At 43.6% G+C, this 22098-nt stretch overlaps 1 protein-coding gene across 1 annotated transcript; it reads right to left on the reverse strand.

The window, feature by feature from the left end:
• Positions 1 to 7085: 7085 nt before the first annotated feature.
• Positions 7086 to 21665, reverse strand: STC1 (stanniocalcin 1). The gene is made up of 4 exons (XM_068973687.1): positions 21338 to 21665; positions 18868 to 19010; positions 17670 to 17881; positions 7086 to 10157 (listed from the first exon to the last, which is right to left on the reverse strand). The coding sequence occupies exons 1-4, from the start codon at positions 21453 to 21455 to the stop codon at positions 9887 to 9889; spliced, it is 744 nt and encodes a 247-aa protein (XP_068829788.1). The 5' UTR covers positions 21456 to 21665; the 3' UTR covers positions 7086 to 9886.
• Between the last annotated feature and the right edge of the window lie 433 nt (positions 21666 to 22098).

Raw genomic sequence — 22098 nt, forward strand, 5'->3', positions numbered from 1 at the left:
GACTTTGTTTACCCTGGAACAAGCAGAGTTTGGAAGGAGGAGAGCCATGGAAGTGGACTGAGGAAAGAAAGACATACAACAATATGACTCTATGAAGATAGAAGGATGCTAGATGTCAGAGAGGCTTAGATCTTGAGTACGGTCTTTGGATAGCCAGGATATGAGGCATGAGGTGATTAGCAAGCTGCAAGATTTCCTCATAATTAGTCCTAGCGGTCTCCTGATAGATGGAGACTGGGGAGGATAGGAGCCCAGGTCACTGTGGAAAGAGTGATCCCTGGCCTAGAATGACTGTGCTTCCAAGAAGTCCCAAGACAGGTGAACAGGCTGTCACTGGAACTGGTTCCAAGATTTTGACCAAATGTTGGAAACACTGACAGTCTCTTGTGGGACTTATACTGTATCTGGTTTTCCTACAGCAGAGTACACCTGCAGTGTGACTTAACTGTGCTAGAGTTGAGAATAGCATTCTGTCCTCAACTGGAAGCCACAAATCCCCGAGTGCAGAAGGGGGAGCAAAGATGCATTTAATTGGCAAGGAAAGATCTGAATTAGTGAGGACTCAGCTTAGCCTGCTGCATGCTGCCTCCAGGTACAGTATCAAATAGCATATAGGTCCTCAGATGGTACTTATTCAAGAATTTGGCTTCAATTAACTATTTGCAAAATGGAGTGGTGTGCATTGCTCTGCAGATTTTATAGTAGAGTGGTGGGGTAGGCTTGGTCAACATCGCACTCTAGTCCTCAAGTTCTTCCTTGGGGTAAAAAATCAAAGGACCAGGGGGGATACAGTTTATGGCAGAGCTTGAGGATAGAGAAGAATTAGTGAACCAAGTTCAGTTCAGTTCAGTCACTCAGTTGTGTCCGATTCTTTGCAGCCCCATGGACTGCAGCATGCCAGGCTTCCTTGTTCATCACCAACTCCCAGAGCTTACTCAAACTCATGTCCATTGAATCAGTGATGCCATCTAACCATCTCATCCTCTGTTGTCCCCTTCTTCTCCTGCCTTCAATGTTTCCCAGCATCAGGGTCTTTTCCAAGAAGTCAGTTCTTTGCATCAGGTGGCCAAAGTATTGGAGTTTCAGCTTTAGAATCAGTCCTTCCAATGACTATTCAGGACTGATCTCCTTTAGAATGGACTGGTTGGATCTCCTTGCAGTCCAAGGGACTCTCAAGAGTCTTCTCCAATACCACAGTCCAAAAGTATCAATTCTTTGGCTCTCAGCTTTCTTTATAGTCCAACTCTCACATCCATACATGACTACTGGGAAAACCATAGCTTTGACTAGTCAGATTTTTGCTGGCACAGTAATGTCTCTGCTACTTAATATGCTGTCTAGGTTGGTCATAGCTTTTCTTCCAAGGAGCAAGTGTCTTTTAATTTCATGGCTACAGTCACCATCTGCAGTGATTTTGGAGCCCCACAGAATAAAGTCTGTCACTGTTTCCCCATCTATTTGCCATGAAGTGATGGGACCAAATGCCATAATCTTAGTTTTCTGAATGTTGAGTTTTAAGCCAACTGTTTCACTCTCCTCTTTCACTTTCATCAAGAGGCTCTTTGGTTCTTCTTTGCTTTCTGCCATAAGGGTGGTGTCATCTGCATATCTGAGGTTAGTGATATTCCTCCTGGCAATCTTGATTCCAGCTTGTGCTTTATCCAGCATGGCATTTCACATGATGTACTCTGCATAGAAATTAAATAAGCAGGGTGACAATATACATACAGCCTTGAATTACCCCTTTCCCAATTTGGAACCAGTCTGTTGTTCCATGTCCAGTTCTAAATGTTGCTTCTTGACCTGCATACAGATTTCTCAGGACACAGGTCAGGTGGTCTGGTATTCCTATCTCTTTCAGAATTTTCCACGGTTTGTTGTGATCCACACAGTCAAAGGCTTTGGCATAGTCAGTAAAGCAGAAGTAGATGTTTTCCTGGGACTCTCTTGCTTTTTCAAGAGATGCTCTTTTAATATCCAACGGATGTTGGCAATTTGATCTCTGGTTCCTCTGCCTTTTCTAAAGCCAGCAAAGGGTATTATAAAAATAAGTACATGAGAAAATAAGGAAACAAGAAAACATAATGTAGCTTCACTTGCAGATGGTCTTATTCCTTCTGTGTTACAGCTCTCCAGTATGATGACTTGGATAGACTTAGTGAATATCTAAACATGCTTGCTGATGAATCTTTTGTTGCTCATGTTACTAGGAGAAAGTAACAGCAAATGTATACTTATATCAAGATCAGTGCTGTAAAGAAATATAGCTATGGGCTGTTGTTTCAAGCTGGCAGACTTAAGAATACCCAGCTGGCACCTGGAATTAGTTTTTCACCATGGCAACACACTCTCCACTCCCAGCATACTCTGCTATTGCTGCTAAGGTCCCCCACATCCTAGTAGAGAAAGAGTCATGGATTAGTTGATGGTGGTCAAAAGACTTCCTTCCTTCCTTCCTTTCTCCACTCACAAATGCTTCATGCATGCCAGCTTTGTGTTAAGCACCGGGAATACAAAGATGACGAAATCTTCTCTCCTTGTAAGTAGGCTTGAGTGCAATTTGTTTCAAGTTTGGGTATGCTGGGAATGTTTCCCAGGTGATAAGGGCTTTGGAGAATGAAAGAGAGTTGGAGAGAAGAATATTCATTAGCAAGAATAATAGGTGTGAAGATAATCTGTGAAAGTAATGAGGCAGAAAAGGTCATGGTGTCTTTGGAGCAAGAATGAGAAATTAGCATGAACAAAATCTGAGATGCATACTGGCAAGAAGAGCCCAGATTATGAGGAACTTAAATTTGAAGCCAAGATGCTTGATTTTTGTCCTTTAAACAGTAGGGAGCTACTAGAGCAAGGAAGTGAAATGATTGTACTTGCTCTTTAGCAAGGTCCTTATAGTGGCTGTTTCTGTGGAGGTCTCTAGGATTGAGGAACTGGTTTAGTTAGGTCAGAGCACTTGGGATCTTACCACTCGAATTATGCTCTGTGGAGTATCAGCTTCCCTGTCAGCATCATCTGGGAGCATGCTAGAGATGCAGGTTCTTGGGCCTCACCCAGAGGTACTGAGTCATTTTAACAAGATTCCAAGGTAATATGTGTGTACAGTAAATTGGATGCTACATTGATAGATAGCTCTTACGGCATTCATGTATGACCCCTGGGAGAGATGACCTGAACTTTTTCCTTCCCTTATACCACAGATTCAAAAACCATTCCATGATCTTTTTATCTCCATTTTTTAAAAGACTGATAGAAATTTTAAGAGTATATTTCAAAGAACAAAATAATGCCATTTTCAGCAACATGGGTGCAAGTAGAGATTATCATACTAAATGAAGCGAGTCAGAAAGAGAAAGAAAAATGCCATATGATATCACTTATAGGTAATAAGGAAATCTAAAATGTGACGCAAATGAACCAGTTTACAAAACAGACTCACAGACATAGACATCAGACTTGTGGTTGCCAAGGGAGAGCTGGGGAGGGAAAGAGATGGCCTGGGAGTTTGGGGCTGGTAGATGCAAACTATTACCATTTAGAATGGATAAACATCAAGGTCCTACTGCATAGAATGGGAACTATCTTTGCTATCCTGTGATAAACCATAATTGAAATGAATATAACAAAGAATGTATATATGTATATAACTGAGTCACTTTTCTGTATAGCAGAGATTGGTAAAATATTGTAAATGAAGTATATTTCAATTTAAAAAATGTATATTTCAATAATCTGAGAAATTCAATTTTTTTAAGCTTTGAGTTTTTGAAACATTTTTGACACAGGCTGTTAATGTATAAGTGGGTTCAGGGAGTCATGCAAAAAAGACTATTATATCTGTGCTATTTTAATTTCTTAAGCTTGGTGATGGAATGCAGGTATTCATATATTACAATTTGCCATTTTGGCTAAGTTGCAATATTTTATCATTCAGATTCATAAAATCTTGATTAAACAGTAATGTTTAGTGATCTACAAAGGGAAAAAGAGCAAGAAACTTCATCCAAAATGGTATCCCAAGACTCATGTTCAAGGTAGGAGAACATAAATGATATTAATAATATTCATGTAAATGGCAATAGTTACATTTGTCCAGTGCTTAATAAGTACTATTTTGGGGATACTTGTTATGTGCTAGACATTAAGTACTTTATGTATAACTCATTGAGTGTCATGACCACTCTAAATGGTAGGACCTATTATTTGTTTTGATTTCATAGGGAGTTAAAAAAGTTTATTGACACCTAGTTGACCGACACCAGTACTCTTGCCTGGAAAATCCCATGGGCGGAGGAGCCTGGTAGGCTGCAGTCCATGGAGTTGCAAAGAGTTGGACACAACTGAGCGACTTCACTTTCACTTTTCACTTTCATGCATTGGAGAAGGAAATGGCAACCCACTCCAGTGTTCTTGCCTGGAAAATCCCAGCGACGGGGGAGCCTGGTGGGCTGCCATCTCTGGGGTTGCGCAGAGTCGGACACGACTGAAGTGACTTAGCAGCAGCAGAAACGGCAGTTGACTTACAATGTTGTGTTAATTTCTTCTGCACAGCAAAGTGATTCAGTTGTACCTATGTATATATTCTTTTTCAAGTTCTTTTTCACTGTGGTTTATCATAGGATATCGAATATAGTTCCCCGTGCTATACAGTAGAACCTTGTTATTTATCCATTCTGTATTTGATAGTTTGCATTGTTTAATCCCAAACTCCCAGTCCATCCCTCCCTGAGCCCCCTATTCCCCCTGGCAACTCATGTTTATTCTCTATGTCTTTATGTTTGTTTTGTAGATAAGTTCATTGATGTTATATTTTAGTTTCCACATATAGGTGGTAATACTTTGGCCACCTGAAGTGAAGAACTGACTCATTGGAAAAGATCCTGATGCTGGGAAAGATTGGAGGCAGGAGGAGAAGGGGACAACAGAGGATAAGATGGTTGGATGGCATCACTGACTTGATGGACATGAGTTTGAGCAAGCTCCGGGAGTTGGTGATGGACAGGAAGCCTGGTGTGCTGCAGTCCTTGGGGCTGCAAAGAGTTGGATGCTACTGAGTGACTGAACTGAACTGATAAGTGGTACTATATGATATTTGCCTTTCTCTGACTTACTTCGCTTAGTATGATAATCTCTAGGTCCATCCATGTTGCTGCAAATGGCATTATTTCATTCCTTTTTATGGCCTAGTAGCGTTCCATTGTATGTGTGCACCACATCTTCTTTATCCATTCATCTGTCAATGGACATTTAGATTGTTTCCATGTCTTGGCTATTGTAAATAGTGCTGCTATGAACATAGGGGTGCATGTATCTTTTTGAAGTATAGTTTTGTCTGGATATATGCCCAGGAGTGGGGTTGCTGGATCATATCAACTCTATTTTTAGTTTTTTGAGGAAAAACTCCAGGAAAACATCCCCCATCCTGCTTTCCACAATAGCTGCACCAATTTACATTCCCACTAACAGTGGGGAAGCATTCTCACAGCATCATCACAGAAGGTGTTAAGATGTTAGACATTTGGCCCAAGGCCACAAACGAGAATTTGAACTCAGTTCTTGGAAATCCCAGGTCCCAGTTCTTAAATCACTACACAAGACAGTATGTAAAGGGTCATAATAAAATAAACGTACTGTTTTTCTTTTGTCAGGCCAGAGAAAAGCAAATGCAAAGCATATTTTGGCTTTGGAGAGACAATTCTTATGGTATTTGTTAGCTGTCTTTTGTATGTCCAATCTTGGGAAAATGCAGTTTGGAGCTAGAAATGAATGACATTGAGAAACACCCCATTTGAATTTAAGATATGGAGAAAATGCACTAATTAAACAAAATTAACTATATAAGACCACTCCTTGAAACAACTATACTACACAGGTTCCGAGTTTCTGTGACTGAATTCTATGACTGAAGTTGTAACTGTCCTTCAAGACTCAGTCAGGTAAATGTCATTCTGCTGGGAATCATTTCTCTGTTTTTTTTGAGATGAGGTGCCTCCTCCTCTTGTTCACATCTCCTCTACTTGTGATGATAATAGCTGACCCTTATGACATCACAGTGCATTGAACATGTAAAGACTTTACTTATCTTGTAATAGCTCTTTGGAAAATTATCACTATCCTCCTATTATGGAGGAAGAAACTGATACGTTTTGAGATGAAATAGTTTACCTGACATTGTACTCAGCCACTAAGTCATGTCTGACTCTTTTGTGACCCCATGGATAGCCCACCGGGATCCTTGGTCCATGGGATTTCCCAGGCAAGAGTACTGGAGTGGGTTGCCATTTTCATCTCCAAGGAATCTTCCTGACCTAGCATTTGAACTCATGTCTCTAGTGTTAGCAGGCAGATTCTTTACCACTGAGCTACCAAGGAAGCCCTGATGCCATGCAGTTAACGAAGGGCAGAGCCAGAATTCAGATTGCAGAAGTCTGATCTTGGAGCTGGATTCTTATCACTCTCGAGCTATCTGCCTCTCTTGCCCCACTGATTCAAGTGTCTTTTCCCCTCTTCCGATTTGTTCTAAATCATCCATTGAAAGTGTTGAGGGTATCCTATGAACTGGATGCTTTTCCAGTGCTGGGAACACACTGGAGAAGCAAAGGTGCTGCCTGTCTAGGCAAAGGATGGAGGGAAACATCTAGAAAGTGAGAACAGCATAAATAAAGGCATGGAAAGGAGAGAGAGCATAGCCTGTTCCCAAACTGGGTCATGGAGGGAGAATAGACTCCATTGGACAGAAGGTATATCTTGAGGCTGGAGAGCGAAGCAGCACCAGACTATAAAGCTTCCTCTGGGGTGGTGAGGAGTTTGGGTTGCAATTTTACTGTGCAGGTAATGGGAGCCACTAAATGGTTTTAAGGAGATTTGGAAAATGTTGATTTTAAACTATGTTCATTTACATATTGGCATTTCATCAGCAACTGTAAAGAAACTAATCAGCCATTCACCTCATGTTCAGAAAGTCTCATTCAAGAAATTTTTAAAGAATAACAATGAAAGACATAGGGGAAAAAAAAAACAATAAAACATAACACTTTATTATTATTATTTTTTATCTTAGAAGGAATTCACCAAAGGCTTCATATTATGCTATGGTATCTTTAATTATAAAAATAAGCAAATAAAATAACTTGCATCTGTCATTACCATGATATGTTTCATAACCTTTATATGCACATGGAGCTTAAAAATGTAATTTAACAATAAATAATGACATATACCAGATATGCTCACTGTTTATTCCAGTACTCAGCCAAAAACCTAAATATCATTTAAATTATAAATACATAATGCAAATATAATGGCACAAAAATGTCTAAAGTGCAACCAAATCACAAGAGAAGAATCATGCAAACTGGTCTAGGTCAGCCCCCCAAATCACTCTGTGCAGCAAACACAAGACAAAGCTTTGGAAGTTGAAGGGGGAATTGGAGGGAGTAGGATGGAAGGAGAAGAGATGCAAAACATTAGCAATATTGTGAGAACTGCTTCTTTCCATATGTGTAGATATATGTATTATAGATACATATATAAATATTATCGTGGGGAGAAAAGGAGGGGGTACCACGGTTTGAAGAGGTCACAGCAAATCAAAGAGAATCCACTGGACTGAAGTAAGAGAGAATTTCGCTAGGAATACTCATAAACTATTTGTTGCATTGGGATCCTGGCTTAGTGCGAAATGGACATAACACACAAAACTTGAATAGCTTTTCTGGTTTGGAGAAGCCAGCCTTGCCTGGGGGCAGGTTTGGGGTGGGGAGGGGTGGTGGAGGGTGAGGGAGAATCAACTTAGAATATGATCTACCTGATTTCCAAGAGGCTAAGGCAGTATCCATATGTTTGGGGACCTGGGGATGGGGCAGTTCTGGGTATAAAAATGCTCTTAACAATCTGATGTCAACACGCTGAGAGGCTGTGTGGGGACAAAAGCAGCCACGCTTGTGCAGCTGCTAGGTCTGCTGCATCCGCTCTTGGTCCTTGAGCAGCACGTTACTGGTTTTAAAGGCTTTGTGGTAAAGTTGTATTGCTTTTCGTTTTTCTGGAGATGTGCCCTCCCTCCTCCCACCAGGATCCCTCCCACTCTGATTCGGACAGATAGGAAGTTCATCTGAGTGAGAGTCAAGCACCAGTGGTTTCTACCTAAGCGAGTTTGGAGTGGCCCTTACAGTCCTACCCCTCCTCCCTCTTCCTCTCTCGACATTGACCTTTGGTGGGCAGTGACGCTCCTAAGGGACTGTTGGGTTCAAGGACAGTGACCCTGAGAAACTACTGTTGTTCATAGCTAGGTTAATCATTTGGCTTTGGTGGTCGCCATCTTGTAAACATCATGGCAGAAAGGATCAAACCGCCAGCTCTGTTTTTCCCTCTTTTTTTTTTCTTTTTTTTTTTGTTTTTTTTGTTTTTTTCTCTTTTTTTGCAATCCTATACAGAGATGGCCCGGCTGCCAGGACTACTTCGGCAAGGCAGCGTGCTACAGGACAAAAATGTAATAAGAGGAGTTTATTAAGGCTGGACAACCCAGGGTTACTTATACCCCCTCAGCCCCAAGTCCCCCGAACTAAAGACCCAAAGGCTGATTGACTCATTCCTGATTGAGTTCATGGAAAGCCTCCTACCCCATCATCATGTTGCCAGAGAACCAGGCACTGATGAAAGGTGACAAGTCAAGAACTGCCACTTCCCAAGGCATAGCAGGCCCGATCACACTCTTAAGTGGCCCAAGCTCAAAGGGTTGCTCTTTCTGGCTCCTGTAATTCTCAGCTGGATGTGACAGAGCTGTTTCAGGATAGGTCTAAGTCAAGAGTAGCCTCTGGGTTGAGGTGGGCTGGGAGATTAACATCTTGCCTGGGGTCCTTCAGATAAACCTGTTGGTTTTTTTTTTTTTTTTCCTATCTCATACAGGCCCATCTTAAGTTTTGATGTTGAGTAAAACTACTTCTACCCCCTTAGTTATAAAAAAGGCCACAAGGAGCATTTATGTGGATATCTGGAAGTGAGACAGTTATTCCATTCCCAGGAAAAGAAAAATAAAGCTAAGTTACAAAACTAAATCTATATGCAATAAAGTTATTATATACTGCTTTGTTTAAGCAGAGTCCTCTGGAATTTATGTACAGTACATTAGTTTTCACCTATTTATATTCCACAGTTAGACCTTAAGATTCTCTGGTTTTAAGACAATTGTTAAAGATACTTTTAAAGCTCTGAGCAGTTACAGTACTTAGAGATGTTAGCTTTTTGTTTTTCATTCAATGCAAGAAGATGCAGGCTCCAAGTCTGGTTGGAGAGCCAGGCTCGAGCAATTTGGTAAATGTGTTGGGAAGGAAATTAGACACTGAGGATCAAGACCATAAGACACTAGCTCATGAGAGATCAAGAACTCAAATATGACATTCATATTCGTCCATGGCCAGCACAGATTCATAACACGAATTCCACTGAGCATCTTTATGAGCGTTTGTTTAAGACATGCATTTAAATTAAGTTGCTTCTTATCAGCTAACTCTACTGGGGCAACCATTCTAAAGGGCTCCGCATCTTCAAATGACAATGTCTGGGGAGTTATGTGAATGTTTTGTGTTTGAGAGTTATTGGAGGGGAGCTGGGAAAAGACCGAGTGGAGGGAAGTGATAAAAGAGGCCACTTTCTCCCGAGGAGAGGCATAGAGATCACATATGTTCTATTGGTGGGAATGCTGCCATTGCAAAATGTTGAGAAATTGATTACAGAAGCCTAGTTTCATGCAATTTTTCTTTAAGGGGAGGGGGATAGAAAATAGGAACTACTTAAAAAAAAAAATCAAACCAGGCACAGTACACTCAACGTTGGTGCGTAAACACCCTTAAAACGATCGTAGTTTGCTGAGGCTGTGATTGCCTCTCCCCGGCTAGGCACTCTCCTGGGAGGTGCGTTTGATGTGGGAGGGAGAGGCCACCTCACCTCGGAGGTTCCTGAGGAGGACTTTCAGCTTCTGTGGCTCATTGGCACGCCTCCTGTTGAAGTCAGCTCGCTGGTGTGTATGGGCACAGTGATCCGTCTGCAGGATGTGAAAGAGGCTGGCCATGTTGGGGCCAATTTTCTCCATCAGGCTGTCTCTAATGGTGCTGACTGTGTCTTCGTCACAGTCCAGTAGGCTTCGGACAAGTCTGTTATAGTATCTGCATTGGGAAAGAGGGGTCATTCGGTGAGAGCAAGGCAAGACCTTGGCTTTCATCTGGGCTGCAGCCAACACCCAGCCCAAATGGCCAGACCAAACACCCATGGGTAGCATCAGCTGAAGGTGGCTTTTGCCTCTAACCTTCATGCAGCATCTTCTTAGTGTGAGTGTATGCGCTGCCTTGAGTTACCACCCAGAGTAAAGATGGTTCTGTGTTCATGTTTAGTGCTTAGGAGATTGAGATTGTACTTTGAAGAGTGGGCTCATGGTGAGTTCTAAAGTCTTTAGAAACAGAATCATGGAGCTTGATGGGGATTGTGAAGGTAATTTAACAATTATTTCATCATCTCTTTTTATGGAGAAGAAATTAAGGTAGGAGAGCTGAAGTGACTGTCTGGGGTCATCCAATGGGCTAGTGTGTGCTTAGCTGCTCAGTCATGTCCAACTCTTTGTGACCCCACAGACTGTAGCCCGCCAGGCTTCTCTGTCCATGGAATTTTCTAGGCAAGAATACTGGAGTGGGTTGCCATTTCCTCCTCCAGAGGATCTTCCTGACCCTGGGATCAAACCTGCATCTCCTGTATTGGCAGGCGGATTTTTTACCACTGAACTACCAGAGAAGCCCTCCAGTGGGCTAGACGTAGAAGCAGAGACTTGGTCAAATGGATGATGTAACCCAGCACTCACACTTATATTTTAATAGTCACTGTACACATATGAAATCATTTACAGTTATTTTGGTGACTCTGCAATTTTTCTTTTTTTGATGGTATGTGTGCATATTCTGACTAAATTTCTTTTTTTTTTTTTTTTTCTGGTCACATTGAGTGGCATGTGGGATTTTAGTTCCCCAGTCAGGAATGGAACCCATGTTCCTCAGTGGAAACATGGGGCCCTAACCACTGGATTGGCGAGGAAATCCCTAAATTTCAATTTTTAACGGAGATCCCTGTCTTCAGTTATCTCATGCATTTTTCTACTCAGTCTGAGTTCCCTGTCCCTTGGCTAGCCTCTCTGAAGGTTATTGTCTCAATCATTTTCAGTCTTCCTGCAAAGGGATAGTGCAGTGAGAGGACCAAATGCCAGGCAATGAGGATATTTACATAGAAAGGCTGAAGGTCCTTAATGGTTCTTGCTTTCTATCATTTCAAGAAGTTTCTCACACCACTCAAGCTTTTGCTGGTCTCTTCTTTTTTTGGGGGGGATGTTTTTATAGATATTTGGTGACCATCACTTGTTTACTGATGGTTTTGTTTTCCTGACTAGACTGTAAGCTTTACTGAAGGCAGGATATGTGTCCTTATTCTCTGTGTTCCTCGTGTGCCCAAGTCCTAGGGCCATATTGCCTGCTCACTGTCTCTTTGTTCATTTATTTTGTGGCCATTGAGGAAATGAAGCTTTCAAAACAGAGTTCTTTCCAAAGTCACAGTTCCCTAAAGAAAAAAATTATCTGTATGTCTTCTCATAAGTTTCACAAAAAAATTTGGTGTTTGTTATAAATTTCCTTCATCTTTGATGTGAATTCTTGAAGCATCTGAAATACTGTGGCTAATTATTGTGGCTCAGAAAGGATTAAACTAACATATATATATATATATATTTTTTTTTTCCATGAAGAACATGGTTTGATCATTTTAGTCATAGGACATTTTTCTATGAATAAGATGGCAGTGCAGAAGATGTGAAAACAATTGTGTAAATGTTACACAGCAAATATTCTTAGGTAATATTCCCTTTGATGCAGGTTTTTTTAAAAAAAAATCATTACCTGTGAGTTAGACAGCATGGAAATTACCAAAAAATGGGTCTTTTATGACATCAAGAACACCTGAACCTTGTCATTGACCTTTTGTCAGTAAACTAATATTTAATGCATATAAATTACTGGTCCTATTTGTTGGGAAGACAGTTTTGGTATTTTCCAATTTGATTTGGGATGCATCTGCTCTATTCTGAGGAGGCAGTTGTCAAGCCCATCAGTTCTGTGCTCACTAAAAGGACTCTCCTGATGATGGTGCATGCTAAGTTGCTTCAGCTGTGTCCAACTCTTTACCACCCTATGGACTGTAGTCCACCAAGTTCCTCTGTCTATGGGATTTTCCAGTCAAGAATACTGGAGTGGGTTGCTGTTTCTTCCTCCAGGGGATCTTCCCAACCCACATATCGAACCCATATCTCTTGTGTCTCCTGCATTTGCACGCGGGTTCTTTACCACTACCACCACCTGGGAAGCCCCCTGATGTTGGTGGTCTGCAGTATTTACATAGAGAGACCCTTTCCTCAGAGGAGCCCTAAGACTGCCAGGCCACGATCTTCCGTGAAAAGAAACCCGTTTATTTTTAACTCACCTCACAGAACACAGGATCAAACATCTTTCCAGAATAACTTATCCCTCCCCCCACCTCCAGAGGTCCTTTCAAGGATGTACAGTAAATAGAGTGGAATATGAAGCAAAGCCATCACCCTTCTGTGAGGAAGCAGAATGAAGCTGGGGACACAGGGAGTGTCTGGGTCTTGGATACAGTCCTGGCTCCACCTCTTCTGTGAAGGAGGATTATATCCAGCTGTTGTTAAAATTGGGACTCCCTGGCACAGAGATACATTTTCCAACCCTTCGGAATTATAAAGCACATGAGTCAAAGCAGATCTTGCTTGGATGGGGAAATGGGGAGAGAAGTGGTTTTGGAAAAAGTGAGAATAGACTACTTTGTATGAACAAAGTAGACATCTCCACACCCACATAGATCCCCAGGCATCTCTTGTGCTCTGCTAGGATGTGGTTTCCTGGATCTCTTTGTCTATTTCACAGAGTGTTTCAGATCCTAGAGAAGAAGGTTTGTGACCCCTCACCTTCCTGCCCACCACTCCCTCCCTCACCCCACTCCCTCCCTCACCCCCACTCCCTGCAACATGGACTTTATAACTTAGAAGTTAATGTTTCCATTTCTAGAAAGAACTGTTCATACTTAATGGTCTTCCAAATGGGCTGGAAAAGATGATCTTCCCTTAGGGCAACACTGAAGACTCTAGTTTGGATGAAAAGTCCAACACCAGTAAAGGAACTAAGCTTCTGTAACTAGCCTTACCTCTTTAAGGCCATTTATGTGTTCCTCTGGTCCCGTTTTGTCCAAACACCTGCTCTCCAACTCTGAAAACACCTACTTTTACTGTTGCTTTCTCTGCTAACCCCAATAGGCCACCTGTTCTTAGTGCTTCTTGAGGATGACACTGGCCAGCCTGATTGCTCTTAGCAACTCCCCCCAAATCTACCCTTAGCCTCTCCCATGGAGCTTGTTAACTAAACAAGGGTAGGCTAAGAGAGCTCCTTCGAATAGAAAATGTCCATGGCTCCAGCAGCAGCTCCTGCAAGTGTGGGAAACCTATGAGACTGCCTTGATGTCGACACCATTTGCCTGAGCAAGCAAAAGGTTAACCCTACACCTCTTCATTAAGGGCTGGAATATGGCATTGACCTCTGGGGTTGTGGGTGATTGAGACAGATCTTTCCTATCTGTAAGCCACCTCAGTGAGGTAACTGAAGAAATCGTGTCCCCAGAAAAAGTTGATTTAGCACTTGGCACGTATTTCTGGATCACCATCTTGTATCGAATCTTGATGCTACTATAGCTATTGGTGAGATGTGCCTTCTCTTTGAGGAGAGAATGTACACAGCTTTAATTGTTGATCACCAGGGGCTACATTTATTGTATTCTGTTTGGTATTCCATTTTTAGACTGTGGTGGCTATCTCCTACAGGTTTTACCTGCTGCCATTTTTGAAGTGGAAATCAAAGAGCTTGGCTTGGAGCTGTGTGAATTTTAGGCTCAACACTGTCATTCGCTAGCTGTATGACCTTCAGCAAGTCACCCCCTCTCTTGGTCTGTTCTTTAATTACTAAAACGAGACAGTTAGCCTAGATAACCTTTATGGTCAGTTCTAGCTATGACATTTTATGTTTCTGAGGTTTGATATATACATTCCTTCTCAATTTAACAATAGCAACAAAAAAATAGTGCAGATTTGTTTAAGGACCATCCTTTGCAAGGAGAGTTAAAACAATTTAAGACAATCCCTTCTGTCATCTTTATGGGGTGAGGCGGTGGGAGGTACTCCCAAGATCTGGCGGGTAAAATCCTGATCACCCAGCCTGATGGGTGTGTGCTCCGTCGCTCAGTTGTATCCAGTGTTTTGTGACACCATGGACTGTAGCCTGCCAGGCTTCTCTCTGTCCATGGGATTCTCCAGGCGAGAATACTGGAGTGAGTTTCCATTTCCTCCTCCAGGGGATCTCCCTCATCCAGGGATTGAACCTGCATCTCCCGTGGCTCCTACATTGTCTGGGGGATTCTTTACCACTAAGCTACCTGGGATGACCTCCTCCTCTCCCCTCAGCCTGGAAGTACCCTTTAAAGCATGTTTCTTGCTTCCCCTTTGAAAAGTCCATCAGTGACTTTATTTTCTTGGTAAAGAATAAGATCAGATATTCTCCATAGCTACTGTTTCAGCCATGCTTACCCAAATACACACATACTGCCTAGGAACATTCTGTGTGAAGGTTTATAAATAGTCCTTTGTTTCCCTTGATCAATATTATTCTTCTGTTTCCTGTTCCCTATCCATGCCCTAGAGAGTTGGAAGCTTTGTCAGTTTTCCCACTCTGGATCTGGAATGGTCCAATTTCTTCTCAAATCTCATAGCTGCCCAACCTGCCTGATCAATTTTGCTAGCTTCCCTCCTTGTTGAAAATATAGTTTGCAAATCCAGGCAGGGGGAAACTCCAGCTATTCTTCCTCTTCTAAGCCCATTTCTCTCATGGAAAAGTTCCCTGTTCTGGCTCCTGGTCCAGTCACAGGGTTTTGGATTCTCCCAGGCCCAAATCTCATGCTAGATAAGTCACAGGAAGGTGGAATGAACCTGTAACTACTTCCTTTCACAATTCTGTGCCAGTTGGCACAACTTACTGTGTATCTATGGTGGGACAGAGGCTGGGAAAGCAGGATGTGTCAGGAGAGTGAGAAGCTTAAATAGAGCAAACCAAAGCCCAGCATGGAACCGGAAATCTCTAGTTCTGAGCAGGAATAATACTAGCCAGTTGAAGTCAAATAATTGGGGAAAGGTACAGTTGCATGGAAGATTCTAGTCTTCAAGAGAATGACTGTTTTCCCTAATAAAGGTAATTCTTTTAAGATGAGAGAGGATGATAACCAGGTTCTGTGTGACCACTTTCTAAAGGTGAAAAGAAGACATCTGTTGAAAAGAATAAGGGCCTGCTTAAACATTCCTATTACTGGGCTTCCCTGGTGGTCCTGTGGTTAAGACTCAGCTTCCACTGCAGGGGTCGTGGGTTTCATCCCTGGTCAGGGAACTAAAATCCTACATACTGCACAGTGCGGCCAAAAAGAAAAAAAAAAAGAAAAGAAAAGAAACTAAATTTAAAAACTCCTATTTCTAGTCTCTTCTTAGATTCTTAGTATCACAAGTCCACAATCTCTATTCTCCTTTCTCTAAGAGCTCTGGCTTCATAATGAAAGACGCTACCTCAGTTGAATCAGAGACGTGAGTAGTGTCTCAAAATTGGCCACATGCCATATTATAGATTATGAACTGTCTTTGGACCCTTAAAGATTAAAACTGATAATGGCTATACTAACATATTCCTGCCCACAGTTACCACACAAACACATATTTAGTCCTTGATGTTGTTATTGAGTCACTAAGTTGTGCGTAACTCTTTATGACCCCATGGACTGCGGCATGCCAGACTTCCGTGTCCTCCACTATCTCCCGGAATTTGCTCAAGTTCATGTCCATTAGGTCCCCCTGCTCCCTAGCCCGTGTCAAACCTAGCAGTCTTTACTTCTTTTCCTTAGGGTGAAGAATCTCCAAGTATCAGACTGATTTTTTTTTTTTCCCCTCTCCAGATGTAATAAGAATCTTCCTAGGAGAATATTAAGACTAATGTCAATATAAAGAGACAGGCCACTTGAGATAAATGATGAATTTGACTTTCCTGTTCTCAGAACATCAGTTAGGACCATGACAGAGTCACTTCCAAAGACTGAACACATGACTTTTATAAACTGACATGAGGTTCTGAAGTGCAGTGATCTGTAGTCAGGGTGAATTAGAAATTTACAAAGCTTAATGTCAGAGGCCTCAGCCTTTCCCTAAGGAGGAGCTACTTTTCCATTTTCCAGCGTGTGTGCATGCTAAATCACTTCAGTCATGTCTGACTCTGTGTGACCCTATGGACAGTAGCCCACCAGGCTCCTCTGTCCATGGGATTCTCTGGCCAAGAATACTGCAATGGATTGCCGTGTCCTCCTCCGGGGGATCATCCTGACCCAGGGATTGAATCCGTGACTCTTACATCTCCTGCACTGGCAGGCAGGTTCCTTACTACTAGGGCTACCACGTATAAATGACTAACTTAATGGTAAGCCCCAGAAGGACTAGGTTATTAAGGACTCTCTGAAGAAGGGAGGCAGCCTCTGGCTAGGAAATCAATCTGGTAAGGCTGTGTTAGCTGTCTTGTGGTCAGAGTAACTCATAGGGTCTGATCTTTGTGAATATGTGCAGAGTTGACTGGAGAATCAGAGAATAATAGCCCTTCAGGACTCAGAGTCAAGTTTTAGGCTGTGCACCATCACAGGAGGCCGAACTTGACTGGTTTGCATTGTCCCTGCCATACTTCCATGCTGGCCCCATTAGCACCTCTGAACTTGATCATGGATGATGAGGCCCAGGTCTTGCCAGAAAGCTTTCTAGACCATGGAATGAGCATGTCTGCCATCTCATGTCTTAGGTGCTCACTCCTGGCTGGTAAAGACAGTGAGTCAAGGATGCAGAAGGGCGTGATGCTCAGATATTACTAGCTCAGTGGCTTGGGCTCACTGTCAAATACTAAGATGAATATGGGATCCAGGGAATCAGCAGAAAACCATTCCAGGAAACCCTGGACTAGAGGAATGGGATGACAGACCTGGACGGGAACATAGGAATCATCTAGTCCAGCCATTTCACTTTTCCCAAAGGAAATTTGAGTCCCGCTGAAGTGAGATGGCTCGCTCTGGGATACCCAGTGAAATATCTGAGTGGACTTCAGACTGACTCAAAATACATGCAGTTTTAGAAGCCTGTTGGTGACATTTGACTAAGGTTTTCATGATGACCCATTGTACTTTGCCTAGTCATGATTTCAGCCCAACTGGATGTCTCAAAAGCTTGTTTCCATAAACTTCATAATTCCCTTCAAGACAATGCACCCAGGGATGCTGTGGATGAAGTTTTCTATTAGATGCATGGAAAGACTTTTCTACAACGGTGAAAAAAAAAGTCCAGGCTGCCTAAGCTGTCACAGACAATCACAAACATATTTTTTCCTGCAAAAGCTGGGAAGACTGCAAGCTAAAATAAGAGCACGACTGTGGCAATTTAACCCCTCTGTATCTGGCTCTGCCAGTCAACCACTCCCTCCTCCCCCACAACTGCCAAAAAGCGGATTCATCTGTACCTGTTGGAGAAATGATTAGGGAGCTGGACGACTTCTGTGATGGCTTCCGGGTTCCGCTTGGCGACACTGCACACGTTCAGCTTGCTGTAGCACTCCTCCTGGACCTCGGCAATCATCCTCTGGAAAGTGGAGCACCTCCGAATGGCCAGGAAGACCTTGGAGGTGACCCCATTGGCGATGCACTTTAAGCTCTCTTTGACAAATGCTTTTCCCTGCCGAGGAAGGAGGGGGGCAAGAAGACAAACTTTAGCTTGAGATGAACAGACAGGACAGTGCCTACAGTATGTAGAACTTAAGGGGGCATGCCTTGGCACTGTCTCTAACCCCAACCCTTAACCCCTAACTTTAACCCCAGACTGGATGGTAGATGGCCCTCTATGTGCATGCATGCTCAGTCACTTCAGTCGTGTCCAACTCTTATGACCCCATGGACTGTAGCCTGCCAAGTTCCTCTGTCCATGAGATTGATTCTCCAGGCAAGAATACTGGAGTGGGTTGCCATGCCCTCCTCCAAGGGATCTTCCTGACCCAGGGACTGGACCCTCATCTCCTGCATCTTCTGCATCGCAGGCAGATTCTTTACCACTGAGACACCAGGGAAGCCAGCCCTCTAAATGTCCTTGTAATAAGAGAATTGTAGGCTGCAGTCAAGATTTTTTTTTTTTAAACCCTATTCCCTTAGACTACCTTGAGAATTGAGCTCCATAGAAATGAAATGAGATGACAAAAAGAGATGAACCATAACCAACCACTCTGCAGCCTAAAAATAGCCAGAGTATGGCTTTGTATTCTCTGGATTGAGATTTGATAACTCAAATCACAAGCTAGTAAATAAACAAGCAAGCTAGTATGCTGGCTTATATAGTGAGAAGAGATTCTTTGTTAGAACATTTTTATTTCCTCTTGAAGAAGCAAAGATTTTCTGCTCATCACCCCTCCCTTATAAGACAGCCTCTGTCAGCGTGTTACAATTGTGCATTAGAGTGGGTGGAGAGTGGCTTATATAGAACCTATTTCTTGGCCCACAGTGTGTGTGTGTGTGTGTGTGTGTGTGTGTACACACGTTAGAGATGATAATTTAGAGTAGGGAGGCTGAGAAGCAGAGCTGGTTCCCTACAAGACTGGGTCCGAAGAACAATAGTCTCATACACTGTTAACAACACATAACCAGTGGGAGCAGGGGTCAAGGTCTTATTACCTGAGTGTCAAATTTAGCAGCGCTGTACAAGAAGGATTTACAGATGTCGTACATCCCATCTGTGTCACAGGTGGAGTTTTCCAGGCATGCAAAAGCTCCACAGCCAACCTGCAGTGCGCTGTTGAGGCAGCGAACCACTTCAGCTGAAAGAGACAAATCCATCCAATCTGGGTCAAATGGTGAGGATGCTCTGGACAGATCATGGTGTTGTGGTGGCAAAATTCAAAGACAAAGGGGCGAGAAAAACTTCTCCTGGGAGTCTGTGATGGGGCCAGCAGAAAGACCCATTCAGAGTGGTGTATGGGGTGAAGGAGAGAGGGGACTCCTTTTGCTTATAAGAACCAGAGCACTTGGAGGAGTGGGAATGAGTTTTCCCTTGGAGGCACACTCTTGGTCTCACCATCCCATAGAGTTTTGGTGGTTGGAGAAGTAAGGTTGGAAGATCAGGCATACACAGTTCTTGAAGGAACTCTGCAGAATCCAAGGTCACGTCCTAAAGGCTGAAAGCCTGGGAAGGCAGTGATGGGTGGGCAAGTTTAGGAGGAGGAAAGGCCAGGGAGTCCATCTGGCTTCCAAAAAATACACTCCAGGGTAATAAGCATGGACATGCGTGTGTGCGTGTGCGTGCTCAATTGGGTCTGACTCTTTGTGACCCTCTGACTGTAGCCTGTCAGGTTGCTCTGTACATGGGATTTTCCAGGCAAGAATACTGGAGTGGTTTGTCATTTCCTTCTCCAGGGGATCTTCCCGAACCAGGGACTGAACCCATGTTTCCTGCATTGACAGGCAGATTCTTTATCATCTGTGCCACCAGGGAAACCCCAATAAGCATGGACATTTGGTCTAAATGGCAGAGAAGAACTTGTTAGGAGTCCACTTGGAGACTCTTCTGATTTAGGGCGTTTAACTTACCTTCCTATTGGCAGAAAGAAATCTGATCCTTTCATGTTTCATCCCAACCCCCCACCATAGGACAGTGCTTAGAGGTATGTATAATCTCTCTTATATTAAAAGCCATTTTTTTTTTAAAAAAAGAGAGAAACACAGGTGTAGAATAACAAGGCCAAGGCACCCCCTTGTGTAAGGCGGAAAGAAAACCGCAAAGAACTTGCATGAGGCTTTCTACATTGTGGATAAGATCTCCCATAAAAGTAATTTCTCTCCTACAGAAGCGGGGGGGGGGGGGCGGGGGGAGTGGTGTTCTGGCAGGCAGCTCATCGAGAAACGATCTGCAGCCTTCATACCATAGGAGTCTCCTCTGAGATCAAAAGCACGTTTCGGTTAGGCGGCCCCTCCCCCCCAGGCCCCCCTCCCCCGCCCCCCGCAGCCTCTGGGATGTTACAAGTCATTTCCCTAATTATATATTTCCACGGGTTCAAATTATAACTTTGCTTAAAGCAGTTTTAATATGCATTAGGGTTGCTATTGTTTTAGGCAAGCTGGAATTGTGAATCACGGCATCTCTATAGCAACTAAGTACAAAAGGAAGTGAACCAAAGCCCTCCTCTCGGCAGGGACCTGTGCTCTTTCGAGGGGAGCGGCGTGCAACACCTGCGAGCCCATCTTTGCTGACAGTCGGGGCGGGGCGGGGTGGGGGCAGAGAGAGAGAGCGAGCCGGCATGGAAGGCAAGCAAGATGGACAAGCCAAGTCCAAAGGCAGAGGTGTCAATGCCGGCTTCCTGAGGACTCTTTTCCTTTAGAGGCTAAGATAATACACAATTGACTGATCCGGGAGTCAGGACTAGAGCGAGACCCCCGCCCCGTTGCAGAAATAGCTGCTACCTTTCACAAACACTTTTTTACGAGGGGGCTCCCTGGCCACGGGGCTGCGTGGGGACTGAATGGAGCCCTGAGAGAGCAGGTACAGACAGAAGCAGCAGTGTCGGGGGCGGGGAGTGGGGTGGGGGTGGGGGTGGGATGTGTAGGGTTTTCTGTAAATCTGCCCTGAATTTATCAGACTGGAGGGCTATGGCTCGGTAAATAGCTCTGCAGAGGGAGCTTTCTGTGTGTTCCCTGAAGGGCCAAGGAAGTCAAGTTATGGGGTCTTTAGGGTGAAGGAAGAGGAGCAGCATCAGACAAGTCACGTCTCACCTCAAGATCAGCTTCGGCTTCTGGAAAGTATAGAGAGCGCTTTGAAGCATGCCAACATTCAAGCCTCTCCCCCGCCCCCTCCCCCCGTCCCCCCCCCCTCCCCACCAAGAGGGTACGTGCCAGATTTCAGGCAATCAGGCTAGGCTTATGCAATGAAATACCCTCAGCAGAGCGCCCAGCTTCTTCGTTAGTTGCATGCCATTTATTAAACAAAGGAGCTCCACTTCCTAAGGCTATTGGATTACACTGGCAGTCTATTGCCTTCAGGCATGCAGCACATTTATTATCAAGATCAGCCGTCACAGACACAGTTGCAAAAGCGAGAGGCAAATGAGGACAGCTCCTTGCGGGAGAAACCGGTCCTGGGTTTGCCGCTTACCTGAGTTCTGAGCTGCCACCCGGGATTTCCTGAGGCTCACAGAATCATTCTGCTCCGCCTCATGGGTTGCAGAAGCACTGATCACCAGCACCAGAAGCACTGCTGAGTTTTGGAGCATTCTCTGAGAAGTTTCCGCTAAGTTGCTGGGGTTTTTTTTTTTCCTCCCCCCCTTTCCTCTTTCCCTCTCCCGGCTTGAGTGAAGATGTGGATCTGGATACACTGAGAACCTAGGTGAGGATTTGATGAGGATTTTTCTGTTGTTGCTGCTGCTGATGTTGCTTCCGCTGGCGCTTTTTGCTGCTGCTGCTGTTGTTGCTGCTGCAATCGCTGCTTCTTGCACCTCTGGCTTTTGCAAACTGGGGGCCCAAGAGCTGCACCCAGGGATTTTATAGCCGTTCTTATCGGTCCTCAGGATCAAGGACCAATCAGGTCCCTCAGCTGGTCTGGCCAGCCAATCGGAGGGCGTGCTCATTGGGTTAGAGCTGTTTGACTTCTTAGAAATATTTTCCAGCAAATTAAAAGTACCTGCTGCCAATGTTTTATACGTGTGTGTGACTGTGTGTGCAGAGATGTATGAAAAAGCTATTTTCACAGAATTCAGGGATTGATTTTCTGTTGGTCGAATTAAAGGGAAATCGTATGATGAACTCAACCAGGTGCTTTGGGAAATCTAACCATCTTTTAAAACTGTGTGCTATGGGGAGGAATGCAATCCAGGCAGGATGAGTAGTGGGGTCTCTTTGAATTCGAATTTAAACTCA

The sequence above is a fragment of the Capricornis sumatraensis genome, chromosome 6 (assembly GCF_032405125.1).
Source record: "Capricornis sumatraensis isolate serow.1 chromosome 6, serow.2, whole genome shotgun sequence".
NCBI classification, from domain to species: Eukaryota; Metazoa; Chordata; class Mammalia; order Artiodactyla; family Bovidae; genus Capricornis; species Capricornis sumatraensis.

Coding starts and splice junctions, on each gene's coding strand:
- STC1 (XM_068973687.1), bottom strand. CDS start 21,455: ATGCTCCAAAACTCAGCAGTGCTTCTGGTGCTGGTGATCAGTGCTTCT. Junction 19,011..21,337: donor GGTGGCAGCTCAGAACTCAG/GTAAGCGGCAAA, acceptor TGTCTCTTTCAG/CTGAAGTGGTTCGCTGCCTC. Junction 17,882..18,867: donor CTGCTAAATTTGACACTCAG/GTAATAAGACCT, acceptor CTTCCTCGGCAG/GGAAAAGCATTTGTCAAAGA.